The sequence below is a fragment of the Rousettus aegyptiacus genome, unplaced genomic scaffold, assembly GCF_014176215.1.
Source record: "Rousettus aegyptiacus isolate mRouAeg1 unplaced genomic scaffold, mRouAeg1.p scaffold_m13_p_7, whole genome shotgun sequence".
NCBI classification, from domain to species: Eukaryota; Metazoa; Chordata; class Mammalia; order Chiroptera; family Pteropodidae; genus Rousettus; species Rousettus aegyptiacus.
Window position 1 is genome coordinate 23258187 of NW_023416310.1, and position 24620 is coordinate 23282806.

Here is a 24620-nt window from a genome sequence, read left to right on the forward strand (position 1 = left end):
TAGCTAGAGGTGAGCTTCTTCCTCTCCATTTCCTTTCTTTTGTTAGGCCATAAAGAGGATTTCAATGTCTCAAGTTATAATTAGTGGTCAACATAAACTTTAAATATTAGAATCTTACTTTTGTATTTTGTATTGAATGAGGTTTATGGAATATTCTAATTCTGCTGTCTGACCTCAGGAGCATTTGAACCCTGGTACTTTCACCCCAAGGTTACTTTTAGTATTATAGTTTAATCAGAATTATTCCAATATTGATAAATTTTTATCAATAAAAAATTGATCTGGAATGAACTTCCTCTAGTCAATTAAATTCTTTAATCATCACAGCTAAAATTACCAAATTTTTATATTATTCATTTTAGCAAAATTCTTTATTGGGATTCTCTTGGACAGGGGCTTGGAGTGGGGGGCAGAGTATGGGAGGACTTGGGAATGATGGCTAAGGGTAATAAAAACGTTCTAAAATGTGGTGATGGATGCACAATGATGTGAATAACTAAAAGCCATTGAATTGTGCACTTTAAATGGGTCAATTGTCTGGTATGTGAATTATAGCTCAATAAAGTGTTTTTTTTTTTTAAAGATATGATATACCAATATTTTTATATATCAAATATTATTGAGAATTGCTTCTCCCTAGAAAAAATTTTCTATTTATTTTGCAGAATGAAATTTGTGAAGATTTGATTCTTCTGTCAATTTTGGTAACAAATTTTACTATGGTGATTTCAGTCTTGTCAATTTTGTTTTGTGTTGATTATTTCCACCAATAATAGCTACCATTAATTGTATCACACGGCTGATAGGAATTAAATTAGCTAGGTTTATCTATAAGCTAACCTATGAGAAAACCATCATTCTGAAAGAGCGTGAGAGAGAGAGTCAGAGGGAGATGAAGAGGTGAAAACCAGGAAAGCAGAAAAGAACCGACAAGGAGGAGATGAAATGAAGATACTCTTAAGTCAAAATATTGTTGGGGTCAAAGAACTTTGCATGACAGCAATAAAAGGTACATACCAAGCATTACTTTTTAAAAGTGAAAAATATCATATAAAAAATTTAAAAATAAAACAACACGATATGTTCTGATTTGGTCAGCTATTATTTCAGTTAAAGCCATATAACAATAACTTTATTAATTAATGAATTATGAAAATGACTACACTCTCTGTCAAATTTATGAGATGATTCTCAAAAAATAGTGAAGAATATTTTTTATAGTTAGTATTTATTTCCCCATGTTTTACTTTGTTATAAGTAAAAATAGTGTAACCTCATTAAATTAATTTTAAAAAATAAAGAAAGAAAAAATTAACTCTACAACCCTAATAAAGCCACTATGAACGTACTATTAAATTTTGTGTGGACTTTTTTTTAACATTAGCTAGAATTTCTTATTGTAGAGAATTATTATGTACACAGTGATTGTAGAGAGTACCTCTGCAACCTTATAATAAATGTTTTTTTAGTTCAACTGTGACAAAACAATTCCATTACAAAACACCTTATTTGGATAAGACATATTTGGTGAAAATTACTAGCAAAATTTTCTGTACTGTCCTATTACTAAAGAGAAAATAGACTGCTGGATCCACGTAGACATGTTTTTTGAAACTAAAGTGAAATTGAGAAGTACCATAAAAATAGCTGACACTATCTTTAAAGAATTAGGTTATAAGCATATAAAGTAAAGTGAACATTCATTACCTCTAAATTTGGATTCCTCAAATCTGCTTTCCATCCAAACTGTTTCATAAGAGCAATTCCCATTATTCTTCCTACCTCCTGGAAAAGCAGCAAGTTATAGAAAGTAATACAAAACATGAAAATTTTAAGTTGAAATATAAGTGGAAACTAACAAGGCCTATATGAAAAACAAGTCAGATTATCTGATGGCAATTTAAAATTACAATATTAAAATATCATACTAAAGCATTTTCTATCCAAGGCATAAGACTGCACTTTACTTCTTTCACTCTCCAGCACATTCTATGGCATTAGCATCTACTCATCTGTAATCTCTCTTCTTATAATTTTAGATATATGAAATAACTAGATCATGACCTGATAAATAAGGCCATTCAGGGTCTTAGAAATAGACGGAAGCTGAAAGATTAACTATTTTTACCTACTGCAAGCCTGTATGTTTAAAAATGACCAGCTCAGTAGCATTATACTCAAACTTTAGGGTCTGTCTGATTTTAAGGTTAGCCAAAGAACCCAGACCTATGCCCTTTAAATCACTGAATTTTGTAAGGGTCAACCAATAAGAGTTTTTGAAGGAATTTGTCTGTAGTGTTCACTCTCCCCTAAATAGTTGAGACCTTGAGTGCATTTATGTATTTGTAGTCTGGGTCCTGACAATCACACACACAGGGCAGAGTAATCACTCAATAAACACAGAATTGAACTGAAGAGAAACCCAAAAAGCTTAGGACCATGATATTATCATTTCCACATGCAAAGGATATCTGTGAGTTTAAGGAACCCTTTGGGGAGAAAGTAAAAGGAAATCATTACATGGAATAACATAGTATTCCTCTTAAGCATCTGAGGTAAAGTTAAATGCAAAATGCATTTTTAAAGAGATTTAATTGCATGACATTAGGCCTAGTTATCTATTCTATGAATAGTTTTCAGTTCATTTTAAACCTAAAGAGTAATTGATTCTTTTAGAAAAGGAGAACCCACTTTGTAGGTGAGTGTACCTGTGCAGTAAAGGTCTTTGTAATAGTCCCACTGCAGCGACAAGAAACTCTGAAAGTCAAGCCATTCTGGTTATGAGTATCAACTGCTTTCGCTATGCCATTCTGAAATTCTTCTTCAAATGTTTCTCTTTTAGGAAGAAAGTTTCCTTGCTCCAATGTTTCTTCTATTTGTTTTTCCAGCGGGCATTCCCCAATCTCTTGTGTCGCTTGCATTTGTTCTGTTTTTAACTTCTTAGCAATGATGGTGTCATTTTCTCCCAGTTTTCTTTTTAGTGTGTTAGTGTCTTGTTGAGAAAGTTTTTCCTTTTCTGCATCAAGTTCAAGAAGACTTTTCCAAATTGAAATGGCATTCAACCAACTTTCAGGATCATCATTTATAAGTGTTTGCATTTCACTAAACATTTTTCCTAAATAAATAAAATTTCAGTTTATCCTACATTGCAGCTTTAAAGACAGTCTATTATATTCATCATCCACAATTCCATTACCTTTATTTCTGTAAAATAAGTTTTTTTTTTTTTTTTAAATCATTACATGAAGAATGACTTCATTGTCATCTGGGATTTATATCATTTAACGTAAGAATATCACAGAGAATAAAGTTCATTTTTATATTCCATAGTTAACATCAAAACAGTTTTCAAAATCATATAAAATTATTATATGCTTTAGCAAGATCATTGGTCCTGTGATAATATACATCTCTTCAATATATGCATAGACCTAGAGTGTGTATCTATCTCTGAAATAATGCTGACCTTGCCTATAAAAAGTAAGTTTAAAAAAACAGAACAAATTGCAAAACACAGAGCTCAAAATCAGAGCAACTGAATCTTGACACTATTTTAGACCATAAATATTAGCACACCTCATAAAATGAGTTTCCATAAAGTAACACTTCAGATACACAACCCATTCATAATCTAGGGACTGCCAGCATGCTCAAAATAATGTAATCTTTTCTTGATGAACGAAGGTCATCAAGATGATCCAAGAGTAATTACAGTATTTCTCTAATGATGAGAGTATGTAGAATATTGGAATAAAATTATATTGACTCCACAGTATAATACTTTAGAATTTGTTTTAAAATAATTATTCTTCCGTCTCGATTTCTTGTCATTTTTGTCTTTCTTGACAGTTTATTACAGACTATATGATTATATATGACCTCTTATGTACAATCAGCAATAAGATGAAGTTTAAGGCAATGTCTGGTCCAGCAGTGTTGAACCTCTTTTGTGATGCTTTTATCAAGATCCTTAAATTCTTTTAGCAGTATATTTATAAAATCAGAGAAGGGACAGAAAATCTCTTAAGCCCTTTAACTCTAATGTTTTATAAATGACTAAGTTTATTCAAATATTTAAGGTCCCCCAAACAGGCAATTTTACTACGTAGTATTTTGCCAATTATATCGCTCATCAGTTAAAATTCATAAGGTGACAGTTTTTACCAGTTTATTCAAACAATGCATTTTGGGTTATTACATGTTCCTAAATCTAAATAAATGCAACTGACCCTACATATCCTTAGAGGAGGTGTCTGATCACAATCCTCAAGAAGAAATATGATTTAGAACACTAAAATCTCAGAATATAGGCAGCAAGTTGCAAAAAGAAGAGATGCAATTAGGTGATAATACAATTAGGTAATAACATTCAGGAAGTATAGAAAAATACATAATTAATGATCCCACGGGTCTGAATGAATCTTAAAAATGTGAAATAGCTACCTATTAATTATCAAGCAGGCCACTTTGGAGTAGAGCATATTATGTGGGTAAAAGCAATATGTATAGGCCATACCTTTACTTACAGATGAAACATTAAATGGAAACTGCTTTTTAATCAGCAAAAATAATCTTTCTGCAGATTTTAATGTTTTCAGCACATTCAAGTCAGAAGAGGTGGTGAAAAAAACTTTCCCTGAAATATATTCAATCTAGAGAGAGAAAAAAGTAGGTATTAATGCAGTCCAGTGTAGAGTAAGAACCATTTCCCTTTTCTGTCCTTAATGAATTAAAACATAGCATCTAGATTAACAATAATAAAAATGATGATTTCTGAAGTATCTACTACTTGTCTGACACTGTACTAGGCACTCTGAATATACCCCTGCCCCTGATCCTTATAACAACTCTCTAAGGTAGATTTTACCACTCCCTTTTTACAGATTAGAAAACTGAGGCTTAGGGAGGTTAAAAAATTTGTATAAAGTCAGTCTGTGACCAAGACTATGATCTTTTACGTTATGTTACCTTTTGCAAAGTGTGTGTGTATGCATGTGCATGCACACTACTAGAACATAAAATAGTAATCATATTGACAAATCTAACACACTATTTGAAAGTGGGCAAGAAAAGTAATAATGGATAGGACAAATTGGGTGTCTAGCCCAAGGTTAACATGTCAGTGGGTATTTATTAAATATCTACCTTATAGTCTACTAGGAGCATAAGACATACTCTGACATATAAAATGTAAAATTTATAAGACAATAACTTGAATTAAACCTGGAAGAAACCTAAGGTTTAATAAACTCATTAATAAGATGTAGATACAATAAATAAGTGGCACTGAATATGAAAGCTATTATTAGGAAAAGTCTCAGAGTAGAATGCTACAATATCTGGGAAGATGGATTCTAGAACAATGGGCAAGATGCAGAGGTGGGAGTGACAACCTGGCTGAAGTAAACTGTAAGCGAGCATGGCAGCATTTGCTGTGTTATGTTGATTGAGAGTGTCAGGTGGATGGATGGTGTAGCTCATGCCAGCTTGATAAATGGTCAGGAAATGGAGTAACACAGATGGTAATGGTCAACCATTATAGACTTCTGATGAAAACTGACAACACTGAATTAGTTGGCAGAAAATAATTCCTTTGGAAGAGGCGTGAAAGACTGAGTGTAGAATGTGAAGCTGGAAGGAGAAGCAGATTATTGAGGTAGAAATAAGGAGACACTTGGCTATAAGAACTGAAAAAGGGACAGAGCAAAAAGTATGCATCAAGGAAAAACAGGCTTTGAAGACAGGATGGATATGTGATAAAATTCAGAGAAGAAAAATGAAAAATGCACTCACTCATAAAAAGTCCAATGAGGTATGGCAAATGGTACTCAATACCAATGGTATCTTCAATCTTTCTGGGTCGGCCCGACCCCCTTAAGTTTAAGATGGATGTGGACTGTCCTGGAATTCTTTTAGCAGTGGCCATGAACTAACACGGTTCTAGGTCACCTCCTAGAGCTGAGGCACCAGAGAATTTGGGGTATCCCATGTGTTTAGGCAGCTCCCATTCAATGACAACTTAAAACTCAAGTTTTTTTTTTTTTTTAATTTTTTCATCTGATATGGTTTAATTCAGCTTTGGGATGGTAATTTACGGGGTTACCATTCTAGCTTGATGAAGAAGAATCTCTGCCTAGCAAGCCTTAGGTTGACACCAATTAAAACCAAAATACTTCTGCTTATAAGATTAACAAGTTCTGGGATCTAATGGCAGCATAGTGATTATAGCTAATAATAGTGTATTATGTACTGGAATGGTCCTAAGAGAGTAGATCTTAAATGTTCTCACCACAAAAAAATAAATAGTTATGTGACAGGTGGAGGTGTTAACTAATGGTATGGTAGTAACCATTTTGCAATATATAAACATATCAAATAAACACCTTGTACACCTTAAACTTACACAATGTTATGTCAATTACCCCTCAATAAAACTAGAAAAATAAGTACAAATAAAGCACAAATAGCTTAGATATCAGCAATGCAGCTGACCAAGGTAGATGGAGGAAGTGCGGAATGAGAATGTTTAGAAATCAGTATTTAAAGGAATAATAAAATAGCTAAAATGAGAACTTCTGGTTTCTAAAATTTACTTCTTTCTCATTAGCAAGGTAACTTTGTCCCACTAAGTCAAAACTATATTCCTCAAAATGCTAAGAGACTTGAAAAGTTTTAAAAAGTACGTTTTTAAAAACTCAGATTTTATGTCACCTGATATAAAAATACAGCTGATATTAAAGCCATCCCAAAACAAGTTAATAGACATGATAACAAATACCTTGCCAAGATTTTGGGGGAATGGAAATAAATATTTTACTGAAAATATACATTTTTTCAAGTTTTTATAATAAACTGAATTAAACACCTAGACCAGTGATTTTCACCTAAGTAGTCAGTTATCTAGACATTACATTATAGTTCTTTAATTGTACAACGATCTTAAGTTTTCTTAATTACATATCAAGGGAAACATTTTATACAATGAGTTTTTTTCTAAAAATATCCTTGAGGGGAGGGAGGACAGAGAGGCTGCAGGGGGGATTTTCAAAGAGAATATGGCTGAATATCAACTTAAGAGGACTTAAAAGTTTAATTTATTTAGGGTATCAAAACATAATAGTATGTATGGACCCATTAAAATGTTAAAACACATTCTCAAAGCCAAAATCAACTCATTTTCTTTATTTAAAAATTAACATAAGGCCTACATTTCTTTTACAAGTAATAAGCATATAATCAGAAGTTTACTAAATTGTAAAATAGTCACTGTGAAAATGAAATAATCATATCTGTGAAAGCACTTTAATGGTTTGCCCTTTGTGAAGATAAGGTATTACACCTTAAAGCAGTAGAGAGAATGAATTTTAGTGCTTATGATTTCAAAAATGGCTGAAACTAGTTGTTACCCTTTTTTATTGGTTTATCGCTTGTAACATATAGTATTCAATTACAATTCTTAGGGGAAAACGTAGCATTTTAGAATATTTCATCCTAATATTTGTTACTTGAAAATTTATTCATACGTACAATCTGTTTTTTCCATTTGGAGTTAAATTATAACCAAGTGTCTAAAACCAGCTGGTTTTATGTTTAACACTTCCAAAGATGAAATTACAGCCTTTATTGAAGTGTGAGAGCTTTTCTGGTTCCTTTTAGATGAGAGAATTGAAAAATATATATCAATAATTTTTAAAAAGGCATTTGATTTAAAAGGAATGCAGAGAATCTTCAAAAAAGCAACCATTTGCAATCGCCCCATTCAATAAAATAGGCTATCTGCTTAGTTCTTCTATCCCACTTCTACCATCACGACTCCATTAAAAACTACAAAGTTTTTTTGCTTATATAGAACTTGAGTTAAACAGTGTTTGCTATGTGGGTTGAAAAAGACCGATGAATCACTTGGCAGGGCCTTTCTGCCTCTACTAAATTGAATTTTATTTAAAAAAAAAAAAACAAAAAAAAACTGTTCCTACTATTATTCTTTTAAATATTTAATATATTAAAAGTGGTTATGAAGTAAAGCTTACTTTTTTCAAATATATTTCTTAAAAGTAGTCTAAGTAAAAAAAATAACACCTATAAAAATATAAACATTATAAATGTATTACATATAAAAATACATATCTTTTATATACTTAAAAATACCTAGGAACCTAGAAAGAAGTGTGCCCTACCACCAGGAGGAAAACAAAATCAACCCTGAATCTGACCAAGGTCTAGTTACAACTTACAGGATTCCAGTTTACAGGAAGTACAGAGGCTACAGAGACGCGTTAAACTACACCACAGCAATGCAACTGGCAATACCTAGACTGGGGGGAATTTTAGCAGTGCTGTCAAACAACTTTCTGTGATAATGAAAATTTACTATTTATTGGTTGTCCAGTACAGTCACCATGAGCACATGTGGCTTCTGAGCACCTGAAATGTGACTAATGTGTTGCAGAAAGTAAATTTTTAAATTTAAATTTAAATTTAAATAGTCACTGTGGTTAGTGATAATCCTAGTGGACAACACATCTCTAGACTAGGGGTCAGAACACTAGGCCTGGTGAGCTAAGAATGTAAGTTTAAACCTTTTATTTTTTTAATGTAAATACTTTTTTTTTTTTAAGTATTTTAAAACCTTTTAAAGGGATAACAGCAACAAGAAACAAAGAATATGTAACAGAAACCACAAAGTGATCCACAAAGTCTAAAATATTTATCTAACCCTTTACAGAAAAAGTTTGCTGACCCCTGCTCTAGACTATGGGACAAACAATCCAGCTTCTTTAACAGATTGTGATGGGAAAAAAAGAGCGATAGAGGGGAAATGTATAGATTAAAAGAGATTTATAATGTGTGGACCTTATGTAAATCCTCATTTAAATACACAAACTTAAAAACAAAAATGACATTTATGAGACAAGCTGAAATTTGAATAATGACTAGACATTTGATGACAAGGAAATATTGTTAGATGTAATAATGATAGTTTTTTAAAATTTATTTTAATTACTTTCAAGTATACAGTACATTGGTTAGACATCTATGTAGTTCATAAAATGATCCCCCCAATTGCTCCCTCCCTCCCCTGGTCCTTCACTAGTTCATATTAATGCAAACTGCATTCCCAATGCCATGCTCCCCATCCCCGTGACCATCTATCAACTACTAATCAACCCTTCACCCTATTCTCCCACCCTCCCAACCACCCTCCCCTCTTGTCCATCATCAAATTGTACACTATATTTGTGAGTCTGTTTTTGATTAGTTTGTTCTTTTTATTCCTTAGATTCCACATATAAGTGAAATCATATAGTGTTTATCTTTCTCTAACTTAAATACCTTCTAGGTCCATCAAAACAATATCTTTTTCCATCCCCTTCCTTTCAGTCTGTGTCTTCTAATCTGAAGTGAGTCATTATTAACAAGAGTCATTCTATGTATAATCTTTCATATTATTCTACATATATTATGCTACAAAAAGAGTCCTTACAGTGTAGATATACAGGCAAATATTTACAGATGAAATGATGTCTGGGATTTGCTTCAAAATAACATGCAGTGGGAAGGGTAAGGAATGTGAATGGAGTAGAATTCACCATGAGCTGATCATTGTTGCAGCTGGTTGAGTGAGATTCATCTTACTACTACTCTGTCTTGTATAGGTTTGAAATTCTCAGTGATAAAAAGCTAAACAGAATATACAGGGCATTTTCTGTTGCAAGCTGTGTGTTGGAGGAAGCACCTGCATGAGTCACCTGGGAGGAGAGTTTGTAAGTTAAAATGTGAACACCTTGAGTAGGAATATACATTTTCAATCAGTTCCCTAGGTGATTCTTATGTTCATTAAAATTGGAAAAACACTGATCAGAACAAAGTGATTACTTTGTAAAATTAAACAATCACTTCTGAATTAATGTTTTATACATTCAGATTTTACGAGATTAATTTTCTTGAAGCAAACCAAAGTTTCTAACATTGTCTCTTGTCACTGTAAGAATATTAAGTATTCCTGTGCAACTCATTCTATGGGAACATTTATTGAGCACCTACTATTTGGCAGATACTATGCTACATGTGCTATGGATCTTTGTTTCAAGAGATGCAGTAATCCTTTAAAACAGATATTATCGTCTCTATTTGATATCCAAGGAAAGTGGGGCTCAGAAATTTGAGTAATTTGCCCAAACTTACAAATCTATTAAAGGAAGATATAAGATTTGAACACCTTTTGACTCTAAAGCCTCCACACACTTTTTACCATGCTGTTATAGAAATAAGCTACATGCAGTGTTCCACAGCAGTATCTGACCTAAACTTTGGCATAGTGGGAAAGCACATGGGCTTCAAAGCTAGAGATTCAGATGCAAGTCCCAGTTCCATCACTTAGTACCACTTTTCTATTTCTTTGTAAAATTATGGTAAAAATGACTTAACACATGATCCTCTTGAGGATTAAATCATTACATGTACATAAAGTATCTGACACATTGTAAGTGCTTCATAAATGTTAGGTGCTATCATTATTAATTCAGGATTGCTTTAATTTAGTTTATATTAGATAAAGTGGGATGGAATTTCAGAGCTTATTTGTTTAGATCTCATTTCCAGGCACATCTATCTTTAAAATATACAACATAAAAACATGATAAATTCCTAAGTCTTGGTATTTAATTCCTCTCATTGCCAAGTTTTTCCCTAAAATTAACTGAATTTTTTTGCTGTGATTAAACTACCCGCCTCCCCCATCCTATTTTGTCTTTAGAGAAGATGGAAGAGAAATATGGCAAGGGTTTTTCTGTTTTCTAATAATCTAGCATACTCAGATTGAGTGAAACTTTCTATTTTTCATACCAAGAATTCTAAGTTAACAGTTAATAAAAATCAGGGCAGCATTATGTCATGGCCGCATAGTGGTCAAAAAACTGGACTAAGGAGCCAGCCAGCCTGGGTGCAACAGGACTATAAACTCATGCCTGCCAGACAGCTTGGGTTAGAATCCCAGCTCTGCTACTTTCTGATTATATGACTTGAATTATTTATTGGACTTACCTATGCTTCATTTTCCTTTTCTGTTAAATGTGAAGCCTACCTTCTCAGTAGTGAAATTTCGTATGTTGTGAAAATTAAGCAAGTGAGTCAGAGTAAAGACTTTATGAACATGTGCCTGACACACATTAAATGCTTAATCAATGTCAAGCAGTTGTTACTCTACTGACTTTTTAGATGAGCTACATTTAACACTATTAAATTGTGACCAAAACCACAAATGGCAAGTTAGTTTAGTAAGAGGGATGCCATTTCTCACGGCTTCCTCTATCCCCCTTTCCTCCCACCCTGTCATTGCAGAAACTCCTTTTGTTGGCTTCCAAGAGTACAGCCGCTGCCGGAGCGATCAATTTCATCTAGTAAGCTTTCCTTTTCCAATAACACATCATTCACACTATCATATATATCCTATCAAGATACTGAAGCCTTTTTCTGTCATGTCTTTTCCCTCTTTCAAGAAACCAGCTCAGCATGTTGTTCTATAACCTAAACTGTTCATTTCATTGAAATTAACAACAGGTAAAATACCAGGAACCATTCAGTTCCTCCGGAAGTTGGACTCTGAGGCCTCCAAGAGTATTTCTCTAGCTTTTATTTACTGCGTATTTAGGGTGTACTCTACATACCCTATATCATTTAATTCTAACAATCCTATAAAGTACATCATTGGCAGGAAACTGACAAGAGTCAAGTAACTGAACCTGAAGAATATATTTGCATTTAAAGGAGGGAAAAAGGATTCTAACTCTGACAGGTCTAATTCCAATTACAGTGTACTAGTGAACGCCTTTTAAAAAGGAATCTAGGAAATAACTTGCCTCAACACCTCTTAAAAACAAAACAAAACAAAAAAACTTCAGCCATTACTGGTGTGCGGTAATACATGTGTAAGGCAAAACGACTAGCGGTTCCTTCCAGAATTACAGAACCTGCCGGTAGAACTCCGAGGGCGGGCACCGTCATCGCCACGGTCTGCCGGCTTCTGAGAGAACGGGGGCCGCGTTGCTTTCCCGGGTCTACGACGGACCCTGGCGGGGAAGGGTGCAGGGCAGGCCTCCCGCCTTCCCTCCGGGGTGCGCACAGAGGCCCACTCACCTGTGTGGCCTCCAGCCGCGCCCGCACCTCCTGCATCAGGAAGGGCTCTAAGCCTCGGCCCACCGTGCAGAAGAACCGGGCGCCCGCTGCAGGTCGCCACCCGGGCTCCCGTGGCCCCGCCGCCATGGCGGCTCGGGGTCACGTGGCCGCGGAGTCACGTGGCCGCGGGCGTCCGCGGCGCGTCCCCGAGACCTCGGAGGCGGCGCGCAGGGGTGAGAGGACTGGGTGGAGCCAAAGGCAAGCTGGGCTGGGAGAGCAAGGAGGGTCAGGTCAGCTGGGAGTGACCCCTGCGGGTTTCCGTGGTTGACTGCTTGGAACCTCTTAGGTTAGGCATCTGAAATGATTTAGAATCACAGATGGAAAGGATATAATGGATCGTCTAGTCCATCTGCCTTATTTTCAACTTGAAGAAATTGATGCCAGAGAAGTCAAGTGACAGTGATTCAGTGGCATAGTTGAGGCAGGAACCTAGACTTTTAATATATAGTATAATGAACCTTCTCTATTTCTCCCAACTTCCTCTTCTCTCCCTTATCCCTACACACTGCTATCTTCATATAGGGAGCCCTGCTCTGTCTTCATCAAGTGGACATTTCAACTATAAACACAATTGACCCTTGAACAACATTGTGGTTAGGAACGCTGACGCCTGAGCAGTCGGAAATCTGTATATAACTGTTGACTCCCCAAAACTTAGCTACAGTTGGCCGTTTGTGTCCAAGGATTCAAACAATATTTTCTATCTGAGGTTGGGAAACTGTGGTTGGGAATGCGAAAGTACGGTTTCCATCCGAAGTTAGCTGAATCCACAGATGCGAAACCAACAGATGCAGACGGCCCACTGTATTTCTTGGGAATAAAAAAAAATCCGCCTGTTAAGTGGGCTCGCACAGTTCAAACTCCTGTTGTTCAAGGTTAACTGTACTGAGAGTTTGTGAGGCCTAGTTGAGTTTCCGTTTGAGCAAGATGACTCTTTGCTAACCTAAAAACTTTCTCGTCAGACCCTTGGGGCATTTTCTCCGTCTTGGTGAGGCCACCTCTCCTAGCTTGGCAACTTCGGATTCTTGGTGTGTTGGTTCTCTAGCAACGCGTCCTGGCAACAGGGGATATCCTTTTCTGCATTGGCAGCTGGAAATCAGTTCTCCGTTGGTCGCTGTCTCTCCTGAGTGTCTCCTCATATAACAGGTACACCTCATATTAAATTTGAACGTTACTCCTTCGTCTCCCCTTGCCTGGATCAATGATGTGATTAATCTACCATTTGGAGTATGTTATTTCTTTATTGGCTTATTAAGAGATAGTACGCTATTGGCTTGTTAGATTATTATAATTCCCAGAATGAACCTGTGCTAAATAAGTTGCTGGTAAAGACAGTATCAGTCTCGAGGTATAACTGCTGCCTCAAAACCCACAAACAAAAAGCATTAAATTAGCTCTGTAGTAATGTGAGTAGATTTATAGAAACTATTAAATGTATGACTATCTCTCTGGCAAGTGCTTCCCATGTGTCTCCCCACAACCCTCAGCTCAGGGTCAACTGAAACAGAATCATGAAAAATTTTATGAGGTCATGTAACATGAACTTTTCAAAGGTTTAGTCCTAAGACTTTTTTCTTTTCGTTCTCCCCACCCCTCAGACTTACGCTCTTTTTCTCTTGGCAGTTGCCATAGTTCATTCCAAGTTTTTTATACTTTGGGGTTCCTGATTCTCAAGTCTGTCTGGGGAAATCCATGAAACCTCCTTAGTACTTGTTACATTCTGTACCCAAGAGAATACATTACATCCATATGTAACGTATTTAATTCAGTTCAACAAATACTGGACACCTACTCTCTGCCAGACACCATAGGAAGTCTTAAGGATACAAAGACCAGTGAGTAAAGGTCTGGACTTCAAGGGGCTTAGAGAATGGTGAGATTGACTTAGCAAGGATGTACCCAGGATGCTGTGGCAGCACAAAGAGACGGCAAGGAGAGTTTCTTGGAGAAAATCACTCCTGTGCCAAGTATAGAAGGATGTATAAGAGTTAAATGACTCCCTGAGGTGGGGGGGGGGGCAGTATGATGGAGGTATTGTTATACTAGTAGTGTAATGTTTCAGGTAGAAAGAGCGGCAGATATTGTGTGTATATGTGTGTATGTGTGTGTGTGTGCGTGAGTGTGGTGGGGGTGGGGTGCAGGACAGGAAGGCCACAACAGAAACCAGGTGTTAATAGAGCATAAATTTTGAATTGAGAAGTAGATAGAGATAAAGAAGATAGAGAGGTGAGTGGTGACCGGCCAGGTTATGGCAGTGCAGCCCAAGGCAGATGAAGAAATGACTTCAGCAATGTGCTCTTCTGGACATCTTTTGTCAATTTGGGGCATTCTCTGCTTTCTGAGCCCACCTTCCCAAGGTAGATATATAGTTTGTAAGCACCATGGAGGTTTGATGAACTCTTGCTCACACAATCCAGCATGGTAACTTATAAAGAGTAGGATTTGATAAATTTTTTAGAATACAGTTAATTGTGACATTGTAGTAAAACCACAGATACAGACACAGGAGTCTGTCAAACACGTACCAAGTCAGTGCAGATTATGAAAGAACTGACATATTTTTATGGCTGCAACTGCAAAAGCAATTTGGAAAAAAGCTATTGGTCACATACTGATTAAACTACTTGTATGCACATGGTAATCACTTCAATGGTGCTTCTTTGAACATACAATCAAAAAAGAAAATTTAGCAAAAAATTATTGCATTATATATGTAAATAGCACCTTTAAAACATTATTTATTCATTAGGGTTTATATCACTGTAGTTTTAATGTAGCATCAAAATTCAAAAGATGCAATCTCCATGCTTTGATTTAGAGAGACAATTCTTTTACATGTATTACTTTGCTTTAGTTATGCAGTGCATGAAATTATTATTTTGATGTGCAAATAGAGTTTAGTGCTTTTTTGGAAAAGTGTGCCATGTAGTTAATGTATATTTTGAAACACAAGGGTATTTGATGTGATTTTATTTGTTTAAATATATTTTGAGCCCATAAAACTGTCTTTATATCTGATAGACCCTTATAATGTCCCAGTTGGAAGAGTACAGAAATTATTCTTTGATACATTTGCTGACTGAACGAATGACTGAATCTACAATTTTCTTCAATTTACTTGAATGAACTATATTGCCTAAGTAAAATAAAGCCATTTTCTCCTTGCACCTCACTCAGACTGTTGTTTTCATATTCCTTTTGTCTAGCTCCATTTTGTGTGTATATTTACTATGAATTATTTTCTTTTAGAGGCTTGCTATTACCTCTCTTTCTATTTCTTAGTCTAAAGAAAACCTCCAAAATATCTAAAACTAGCTAGAATACCCATATTTTGATATTTACCCACTTCATATTTCTATAAGTCTTAACTGCTTTCTAGTAAGTGATTATTTATTTTGCCAGTTTTTCCAGTGGCAATTGAAAAAAATACCTTAAAACTCAAGACAAGTTTTACCTGCAAATAAACAAAACTAATCAAGGGACAGATTTTATTTTCTCAGAAATACAGATAGAGGGCTATATTTTATTGTGAATGGTATTTGGCAGAATAGAATATAAAGATTTTATGAGAATGTTGTCTTAATTTAGTCAACTTTTCTCCCATTGTTGGCATGAAGAGTTGAGAGTGGACTGTGAAATAGGCAAATTTACTTTATTATGTATTAATCTCTCTTCTTTTTATTGAAGGGTGATAATTCGTTGCTGCCCATGGACATTTTGTGCTGTTTTGAAAAATAGATTTGTGCTTGAAAAGCTTTCTGTTGTATATACACACATAATCTGGCTTGTTTTCCAACAATTTTTTAAAGTTTGAAATTTAATAATTAAGAATATGCTATTTACATATAATGCTATAGATTTTTATACTAGAATTACTTGGCTAAACAGGAAAACAGTATAGGTAAAGAATAAAAGCATGCAACCTGCAGAACCAGCTTAGCCAATCGTTTGATTCTTTCATAAAATTCCCTCAGAATAGGACATAATGCCAGAAATTATTTGGTACTAGTTGAGCTTCTAGATCACAGACAGATAATATTTGTATTTTTAACCACTCTATGTTGTGTTAGTTCCCTGTCACTCTGGTCAACTTAGATGATACAGATCTTCTGCCTTATAAACTTCAAAATTGAAATGTAGCCAGGTAGGAAAAATAATCTTAAAAGCTAGCTTCGGAATTCATTATAGGTACAAAATAGTCTTTACTAAAATTTCTTGATGGAGTTCAGTGAGGCTTCAAGTCACTGACTAGCGAAATGTAGAGATAATTAAACTGTTGTGCATAAGACATCAACAGGATGTAGAGAATATCCTGAGGGGGAAAGGGAATGTGTGGAAGAGCATTGTGAGAAGTTGAGGCCATGGGGAAAAGCAACCATTAGAGATTACCTGTGGTACGGTAGTTGAAAACCTGGGAAGGATGTTTAAAACTCAATTGGTTTCAATTGCTGTCATGTTAAACCTTCTCCAGTGACCCAAACGTTCAGTAAAACAACTAGACAAAGCATAGTTTTTTTGCTTCAGGTATTTTAGAATTCAAATGATCAGGGTATTGTGATTTGGGAAAGGGGTGGTACCCTCTAATGGACTGTGGACATCTTCGATATGAGAAAATTCAGCAGAAGCAGGAACTCAGAGCAGAGCTGGTAGGAGAAACAAGTGTGCGGAGCTATTACCAGAGAATGTGCAGAGAGGGGTACTGGGTCATCACTGGCATGGGGTGGGGATGTAGGCCAATTTTAAATAAAGGTAGTTCAGCTGAATTCGTCCTTCATCTGGGACAGTAGATTTTATGTAAACCAAGTGTTTAATATTTAAGCATGTATTACTTATTGTTGACAGATGTGGACCTTGCAATATTGGGGCAACCCAGGGCAGGTTAACTAATGGGAATAATAATCAGGTATCGGGCCCAACATTCTCAATTTTACATTTTTGGATGATCATTTTCTTCTAGTGTGTGTGTGTGTGTGTGTGTGTGTGTGTGTGTGTGTGTGTGTGTTTAAATTAATTAAAAATAGTACCAGTTTTATTTTTATTTTTTTTATTTTTTACTAGTACATGAGTTAATCACGTTAATCAGAATTGTTCAAATCTGCTATCTGGACATGATATGTAGTTCGTACTGGATGTTGTATTGGTTGTCTACATTGGATGTGGATTGTAGTTAGATTTCTCAGACTTTTTAGGCTGGGTGCACACACTCTTTAAGTTGGCAGCATTCTTCTTCTGGTGGTGAACTTGATTTCTTTAAGTAATGAATTTCTAAGGTTGTGAAAGACAGTGTGTGTTGGGCTGGGGAAACACTGTTACAAAACTTGAGGTGCTTTGTCTATGGGGTGAGAATAGCAGTTAAGGTTTGGGAGAGTTGAATTTCCTCAAATGCAACTTTGATACTGAGCATCTGGTGAAGGGAGCTGGAAGACATGGAGTGCTAGAACAGATATTGGAAACCATTGTTAGTCCAAAAAATTCCAGATAAATTTGATACCCAGATGTTTTAAATGTATAGTTTAGTTTTTGTTAAGTATTTGTTATTTCGGACTGGGTATACATAGAATTGGAAACACTCATATATGTAACTTCATTGAAAACTGTTAGGTGATAATTTAATTTGGAAATTCTTTGCTCTTCTTGAAATTATAGTTGGCTTTCTACCCAGATGCTGTCAAAACGGTATTCGAAAACTGAAAAAAAATCTCAGTGATAAGATAAATCTGATGGGAGCAAATGCAAGGAAAAAATGGGGAAGACTGGCTAGGCAGAATTTTAATCCAAATTTAGTTGTTACAAGCCTAAACTAAAAATGAACTGCAAATTGATGACAAATCATGTTTATTAACTGTTATTTAATATAGTCTTTATCTGACATTTATTATAATAATTTCATTTTTGACATGGATATGAAAGTAGAGAAGTTCAGGAAAACAAATAAAAAAGAACTAAGGAAAATAAATCTTTCATTAAAGGTCAAAAGGAGTTGAAATCATTTAGCTTGCTGAAATGAAGGAAGGTTAAGAAAAGCCTTACGTATCTTCGAAAATGTGAAGATTATTAGTGGGATACTGGCCTCTTTATAAATAGGACTGAAAATAAGGCATGGGCTCAACTCATTAAAACCTTTGAGACTTTTAAGTCCCACGGTCTGATGTCTTGGTTGTGTGGCCTGATAATTCCCCTACCATTAAGGTGTCTTCCAGGTGTCTGAGAGTGTGGCAACTGCTGTTTACCATTTGTTGATTACCTTCTAAGCAAGGCAGGTGCCCCAAGATGAGGTCATAAAGAGTGATGTTAAAGAGCAGAGACAGATAGTTAATGAAAAGGATAGTTGGGCCATTTTCCACATCTACATATTCTGATAAATGAAACACCTTTGTTCTTCCATAAGCTCCTTAGTCTTACTCCTTTATTAGGATTTACCACATTGGTTTTTTGTTTTGCTTTCATTTTTTTTTAATTGTGGTAAAAAATATATATAACATTAAATTTACCATTTTAACCATTTTTAAGTGTGCAGTTCAGTAATGTAAATTATATTCACATTTTTGGGCCATAGATCTTTAGAACTGTTTCATTTTGCAAACTAAAAAATGGCTTCCCATTTCGCTTTCTCCTCAGCCTCTTGAATTTTGATAGATTTTTTTTTTCTTACATGTTTGTCTCCTTCACTCATCTCTAGGTTATGGAATTTATCTTTTATCCCTAGGGCCTATCACTTAGGAGGTGCTTAATCAATGTCTGTTGGATAAATGCAAGAACACAACAATAGAACGAGTCTTTTCAAGTGAAGCTATGGTAGTAATAGTGTGTTGAAGCTTGTGGCTGGCACTGTTATTTGCTTTCTTCCCTTTATTTCTTCCCCTTTTAACAAAATCCAGATTTTGTTCACAGTGACAACATACCTAGTCCTAGCAATGACTCATGAATGGTCCATTCTGTGGTTCTTATTCCTATCAGCATAATATAGATTCCTGCTCCCAGTGTGATTCTGATTCAAATGTTCTAATGTAGGGCCTATGCGATGAGATTTAAAAAGTTTCTCACGAGGGTACAGAACCATTGTAAGGTAGTCCTGGTCTTCTTTGCCAGACATTTGCTTTTCAATCCCTCGGAATGTTCATGTGACCTACTTCTGGCCAATGAAACTATATTGGGTTTTCTGGAAAACTTTTTGCTTTCTTGATAAAAGGAACAGGCACCTTCTTTTTTTTTTTTCTGTCTGGAATGCAGATGTAATGCCTTATGCTGTGGTGGCCATCTTGTAACCATGTGGCAACAACATTAAGAATAAAACCCCAACAATTTAAAAATGGGGAAGCAGAAAGTTGGAAAGAGCCTGGATTTTTAATAACCCTGTTGAAACCTGGGACTATTTACTTTTTCTTAAGTAAACAGTAAGTGTTTTTATGGTTTAGTCTTCCTATCAGTGGCTCTTCTATTATTGCCTTTTTACAAAAGCACTCTAAACTGAAAGGGAGGGTATTCTAGACCAAACTCAAACTGGATGTAGACAGATCCCCAAGTGAAATGGTTTTCAGAAAACCTGACTAAAACTCAAAAACTGGTTTTCTAAATGTATAACCGTTTTAATATAAGTCCATGATATGTCCCATAAAATACTTCCCTGTTCGACTATCAAAAACAGGCCAAGGTTGGGTATACTATAATTCTTACCTGTTTTTGTGTTTCTCTTGTTATATTTCCAGTCATTAATATAAGCATGGCAGAATGACATATCTAATTAAAAAAAAAAAAACATCAGTTCATTGAACATCAACTTTGTAATGATACTTTTTGAGCATCAACTTTGTGCCAAGCACAATTATAGCAAAGCATATAGGAGATGTCAGTGAACAAAACAAATATCCCTGTGACACTTATATCATAATAAAATATATATGGTGTGTTAGAACACGAAAAAAACAGGAGTACAGAAAAAGAGTGCAGTTTTAAGTCAGGCAGGCCTCACTGATTTTACTTTCGACACTTCATATATCTTTAAATACTTAAAAGCATCTTTATAGAGAATGAAATGTAACCTTCAATTCTAGATTCGTTTTCTGAATATGTATTGTGTAGCCAATATGCACTCTGCAAAGGGCCAATGAAGTCTATACCTGTTAGCCACAGATAAGGGGGAAAAGGTTAAACCTTGATTTTGTTAAATTGGATGTCCTCCTGTCTATCTTATATCTCCTTAGACATCTTATGGTGTATAATCTTTTGAACCTAAAAGCTGGCATTATTTTATACAGTTTGAATTTACAGGATTAAAAAAATGGTTTTCAAAAATCATATTTATGGCTATTCTAGATGCTGGGAATATGATAGTGAACAAGCTTGGAGAGGTCAGTGGCTCTCTAGGTTAATACACCGTGTGGGAGTTTCTGGGCCCTTTGGATTTTGGTTTATTTTATTAAGATTTGACATAGCAAGACTTTGTAATAGCAACGTGTTGCTCCTTTTGGGACTAGGGAAGGGATGCAGTCTGTTGTGGGCATGCCTTTCTGACCTGTACCAGGTGCCCCTCTTGTCACCCTTGGCTCTCATACTTGTTTTTGTCGATTTAATAGCAGTTTTGTGAATTCCCAAGGAAATCCCACTAAGCATGAATTCAAAGAGGTGGAAAAGAGACAAATGCAGGAATTAGTCCCTTCTCTGAGTCTTCCTCAGTTTTTTACCTCAATTGAGACATTTATTAAAATGATGTACATAAATTATTACTTTTTTAATTATGCAGAACTAACAGAACTTTCTGGAGGTCAGGGCCTTCAGGAGATGCGTTCTAGGCTGGTTGATGTTTTATGGTGGTGTGGTTTCAGCCCGGTTTGATTTTTGAAGTGAGAGGAGGAAAAATATGTTCTGTTTGGACTGCTCTGTGTTCTGCCGCACTCCCTGAGCCGGCCTGTGGCCTGAAGTTTTATAGCACCAAACAAAAACTCTGTTTTATCCAGACTTCAATATCTGACAGAGGCAGATCATCCAATCTTACATCCTAGATTAAGTGTAATCATCACTAAGAACAGTTTCTAATAAGCTTTGTTCCTGTTTATTCCATTTGATTGCATCAACCCTAGCACTGCCTACAGAAATGAGATTTTGTGATGTGACATCATCCTTTCCTTTCCTTTTGTTTAAGTGTTCAACAAATATTTCAGTAAATACATGTCAGAAGGAAATCTGTAAGAAATTCCAAGATATTGCTTCTTATGATTCTGAAAATCAGCACAGCCATATATTTTGTGCATGGTTAAATCTAATTCAATAAAAATATTTAGAAACCAAAGAAAATCTTTTTCTTCTATATCTTAGGAAAAGATAGAAGGTTAATGAACTTGTGTTAATTCTTTTTCCTTTGGAGTTGATGGTATAATTTATTTAAATACAAGTTTTATTCAACCAGTTCAACATTTGACAAGAACAATGAAATAACTCAAGGTATTAATTTTTCAGAATTTATTTTGGGGGATATTTCTTAATAATAGTCTGAATGAAAACGACCAATTGTTTTAATTATTTCCGAGGCTTGATGATATAATAAGGCAAGCTGCTCTATTAGGATTTACAGGCTCAAGAGGAAAAAAAAACTTTAGAAAAAGATGGTTTTGAAGTTTTCCAATTATCACTTAGGAGATTCTCACATTTTTAAAAAGGGTCTCAGATCACATGAAGCCCAAGGTACACGGTATTAGCCCATGAGTCAAATGGTACTATTTATATAAATGTTAATGTTCCAAATTAGAGATTTCCAACAAAAGAGATTCATAACTTTGTAAGAAACTTCACTTAAAATGATGACTATCATCTAATCTTTCTCTCTAGGTACCCTTTGCTACATAGATTATAAGTATTCTTTGAGTGAATATTCAAACATGTTTACCTGGACATATGTAAAGTTACCTACCCACCCTCCAAGCATCATCAACGACAAATTCTGGGTCCAAGTTCTTTCTGCTCTTAATCCAGATTTTTGAGTCATGACCTTTGCCAGTTTCTGTTAATCTGCCTTTATTTCCAATGCCCGTATAAAAAGAATGGATCCCCTACATTTTGGTGAAGCTTCATTTCTCTTGTAGTCTGATAACCTTGTTTCTATATTTCTTTAGTCCTGATCAGAATGAGATATAGCTTTTTAAATGAGAGCATCACAGTTAGGATTAGAGTTAAGAGAAAATGTCCTTTGTACCTCTATCCTTAAAATTGAATTCTGATCAGAGAGGACCTTGGTGCTAATATCTGCCTTCTATGGTATCGGTCATAAAAGCATCTCTGCTTTGACCATCATTCTTGACAGTCGTTTACAGAACTTAATAAAAGATAACCCTCTAAACTTGAGTTTCCGTTCATTTTAAGTCTATTCTCCCCTTAGTGCAGATTCTGCTCTCTCCCTGCCCTCCTCCCCACAATGCTCTTGCTTCTAAACTTGGGTATTCTTATTGAATGAGAGAAGAGTGGATAGCAGCACCTGGACTCTCAAAATATGGCTAGTTCAGCTGCTAAAACAGGAAGAAGATTATTAAAAACTTAAAAGAAAATAATTTCGTAGCACTCTTCTGGAGTCATGGTGGTTTCCCAATTATCAATTGAATGGTATCCCATTTATCAATAGATACTATCCGAATAGAAAACTTCCTGTGTGTTAGTAACTCTGCTAAGCCTTTTCCTTTACATTATCTCACTTATTACTACCAATAACTACGATCATCAGCTGGGTACTATTATTAACCTCATCTTACAGATCAGGAAATTGAGGCACAGAGTGGTTAAGTGACTTCCCCAAAGACATACATTGCTAAGAGGTTGAGCTAAGAATGGAATGCTTGCTGCTCAACCTTAATGCCCAGACTCTTATCTGCTATACTTCACTCTTTCTTCTTTGAAGGATGTGCAGTAGATGCTTCAAGTTACTGTGCAGCAAATGCTTATTAAAAATGCGTTGACAAATACAGTTGCAGTGAGACGTTTTACTAATCTCCACTTTTTTTTTTTTTAGGTGAGGTAACCCTTGATTGACCTCACAGATTGCAAGGAACTTGTCAGTTTACAATCCTTGTTTTTTTTTTTTTTATTTTTTATTTTTTATGCCTACAGCACCTGGTCTTCCTAGGTGGTTTCTCATCCAAATATTAACCAGGCCCAACCCTGCTCAGCTTCCAAGATCAGATGGGATGGGGCTTGTTCAGGGTGGTATGGCTGTAGACTGATCTCCACTTCTATATTCACTGAAATTAGCACTAAAGGTCTGGGCATTTGTCACATTCAAATGCCATTTCTTAAGGCATTGATTTTCTTTTTATTTACCTGGTCCAATCTGTCCTTATGTTTGTTTTATATTCTAATATTGTGATTAGGGTTATATTTTGGACAGCTGTGTTATTGTGCAAAAAGGGTGGAATTAGAGCTTACAGTAATGAATTTGATGTACTATTTGGGAGATGCATAGGCTCTCTTCTCTGGGTATAAAATGTTCTTTTGAATTGGTTAATTTTGTTTAAATCTTCTATAGCAGTTACAGGGAAACTTTCCGTAAAGGACAGATAGTAGATATTTTAGGCTTAACAGATCATACAGTCTCTCTCATAATTACTCCATTCTGCTGTTGTGATGCAAAAGGAACCATAGAGAATTTATAAATGAATGAGTCTAGCTGTGTTCTTATAAAATTTTATTTTACAAAGATAGGAAGCCAGGGTGCAATCCATAATTTTCTGACCCATGTTCTATTACTTTATTTGTTATCTACTCAATCTATCAGTTTCTGTTGGGTGTGTTAAAATTCCCAAAGAAATTTATGATTTATTCTTGATTTTTATCCTTAAAAACCTATCAGTTGTTACTTTATAATTTAGAATAGTGGCAGAAAATAGAGATGGAGAATAGGAACTCTGAGTTAGTTTAAATGTGTCCTTGTGTAAGTCTCTTAATCGTCTGTGTCTCAGTTCCTTACTCTGTAAAATGGAGATAATAATAATATTTACCTGATAAGGTTGTTCAAGATTAAATGAGTTAATACATGTAATGCTCTTAGAACAGTACTTGGAATATGGTAAGTGCTAAATGAAGATGAACTATTATTATTTGAGATGATGTTAGATACATTTAGGGATGTATCATTGTACCTTTTTATTTATATATATTTAAATCTTTATATAATATTTATATTTTGGGCCTTGAAGTCACTTGCACTTGACATTAAGATTGTTTATCTGGCTTTCTTTTGGTTCATACTTGCCTATTTTGTCTTTTTCCTTTCCTTCATGTCCAACCTTTCTGTGTTTAAGTGGGTTCCTGTAGAAAACTTATTTTTGCATCTTATTTTTGTTTGTTTTTAAGCCAATTTGATACCCTGTTTATTTTTTGTTGATTAGTTTAACCATTTACATTGATTTTAGTTATCATCATATTTAGAGTTGAGACCATGTAATTCATATTATCTTTTTACCGTA

At 35.1% G+C, this 24620-nt stretch overlaps 1 protein-coding gene and 1 pseudogene across 3 annotated transcripts in view; both read right to left on the bottom strand.

Annotated features, from left to right (window-relative positions):
• Positions 1-12289, bottom strand: part of THUMPD2 (THUMP domain containing 2) — a 33744-nt gene extending 21455 nt beyond the window's left edge. Inside the window, exons 1-4 of one of the 3 annotated variants that reach the window (XM_016142250.2) lie at positions 12136-12289; positions 4517-4652; positions 2709-3115; positions 1708-1785 (exon numbers count right to left, since the gene is read on the bottom strand). In XM_016142250.2, coding sequence (XP_015997736.2) covers positions 1708-1785; positions 2709-3115; positions 4517-4652; positions 12136-12261 — 747 coding nt within the window. In that variant the 5' untranslated portion in view covers positions 12262-12289. The remainder of the gene's footprint in view (positions 1-1707; positions 1786-2708; positions 3116-4516; positions 4653-12135) is intronic. The other 2 variants (XM_016142249.2, XM_036224287.1) reach the window with 2 other exon arrangements.
• A 10967-nt stretch (positions 12290-23256) lies between these two features.
• LOC118606059 lies at positions 23257-23375 on the bottom strand (annotated as a pseudogene).
• Between the last annotated feature and the right edge of the window lie 1245 nt (positions 23376-24620).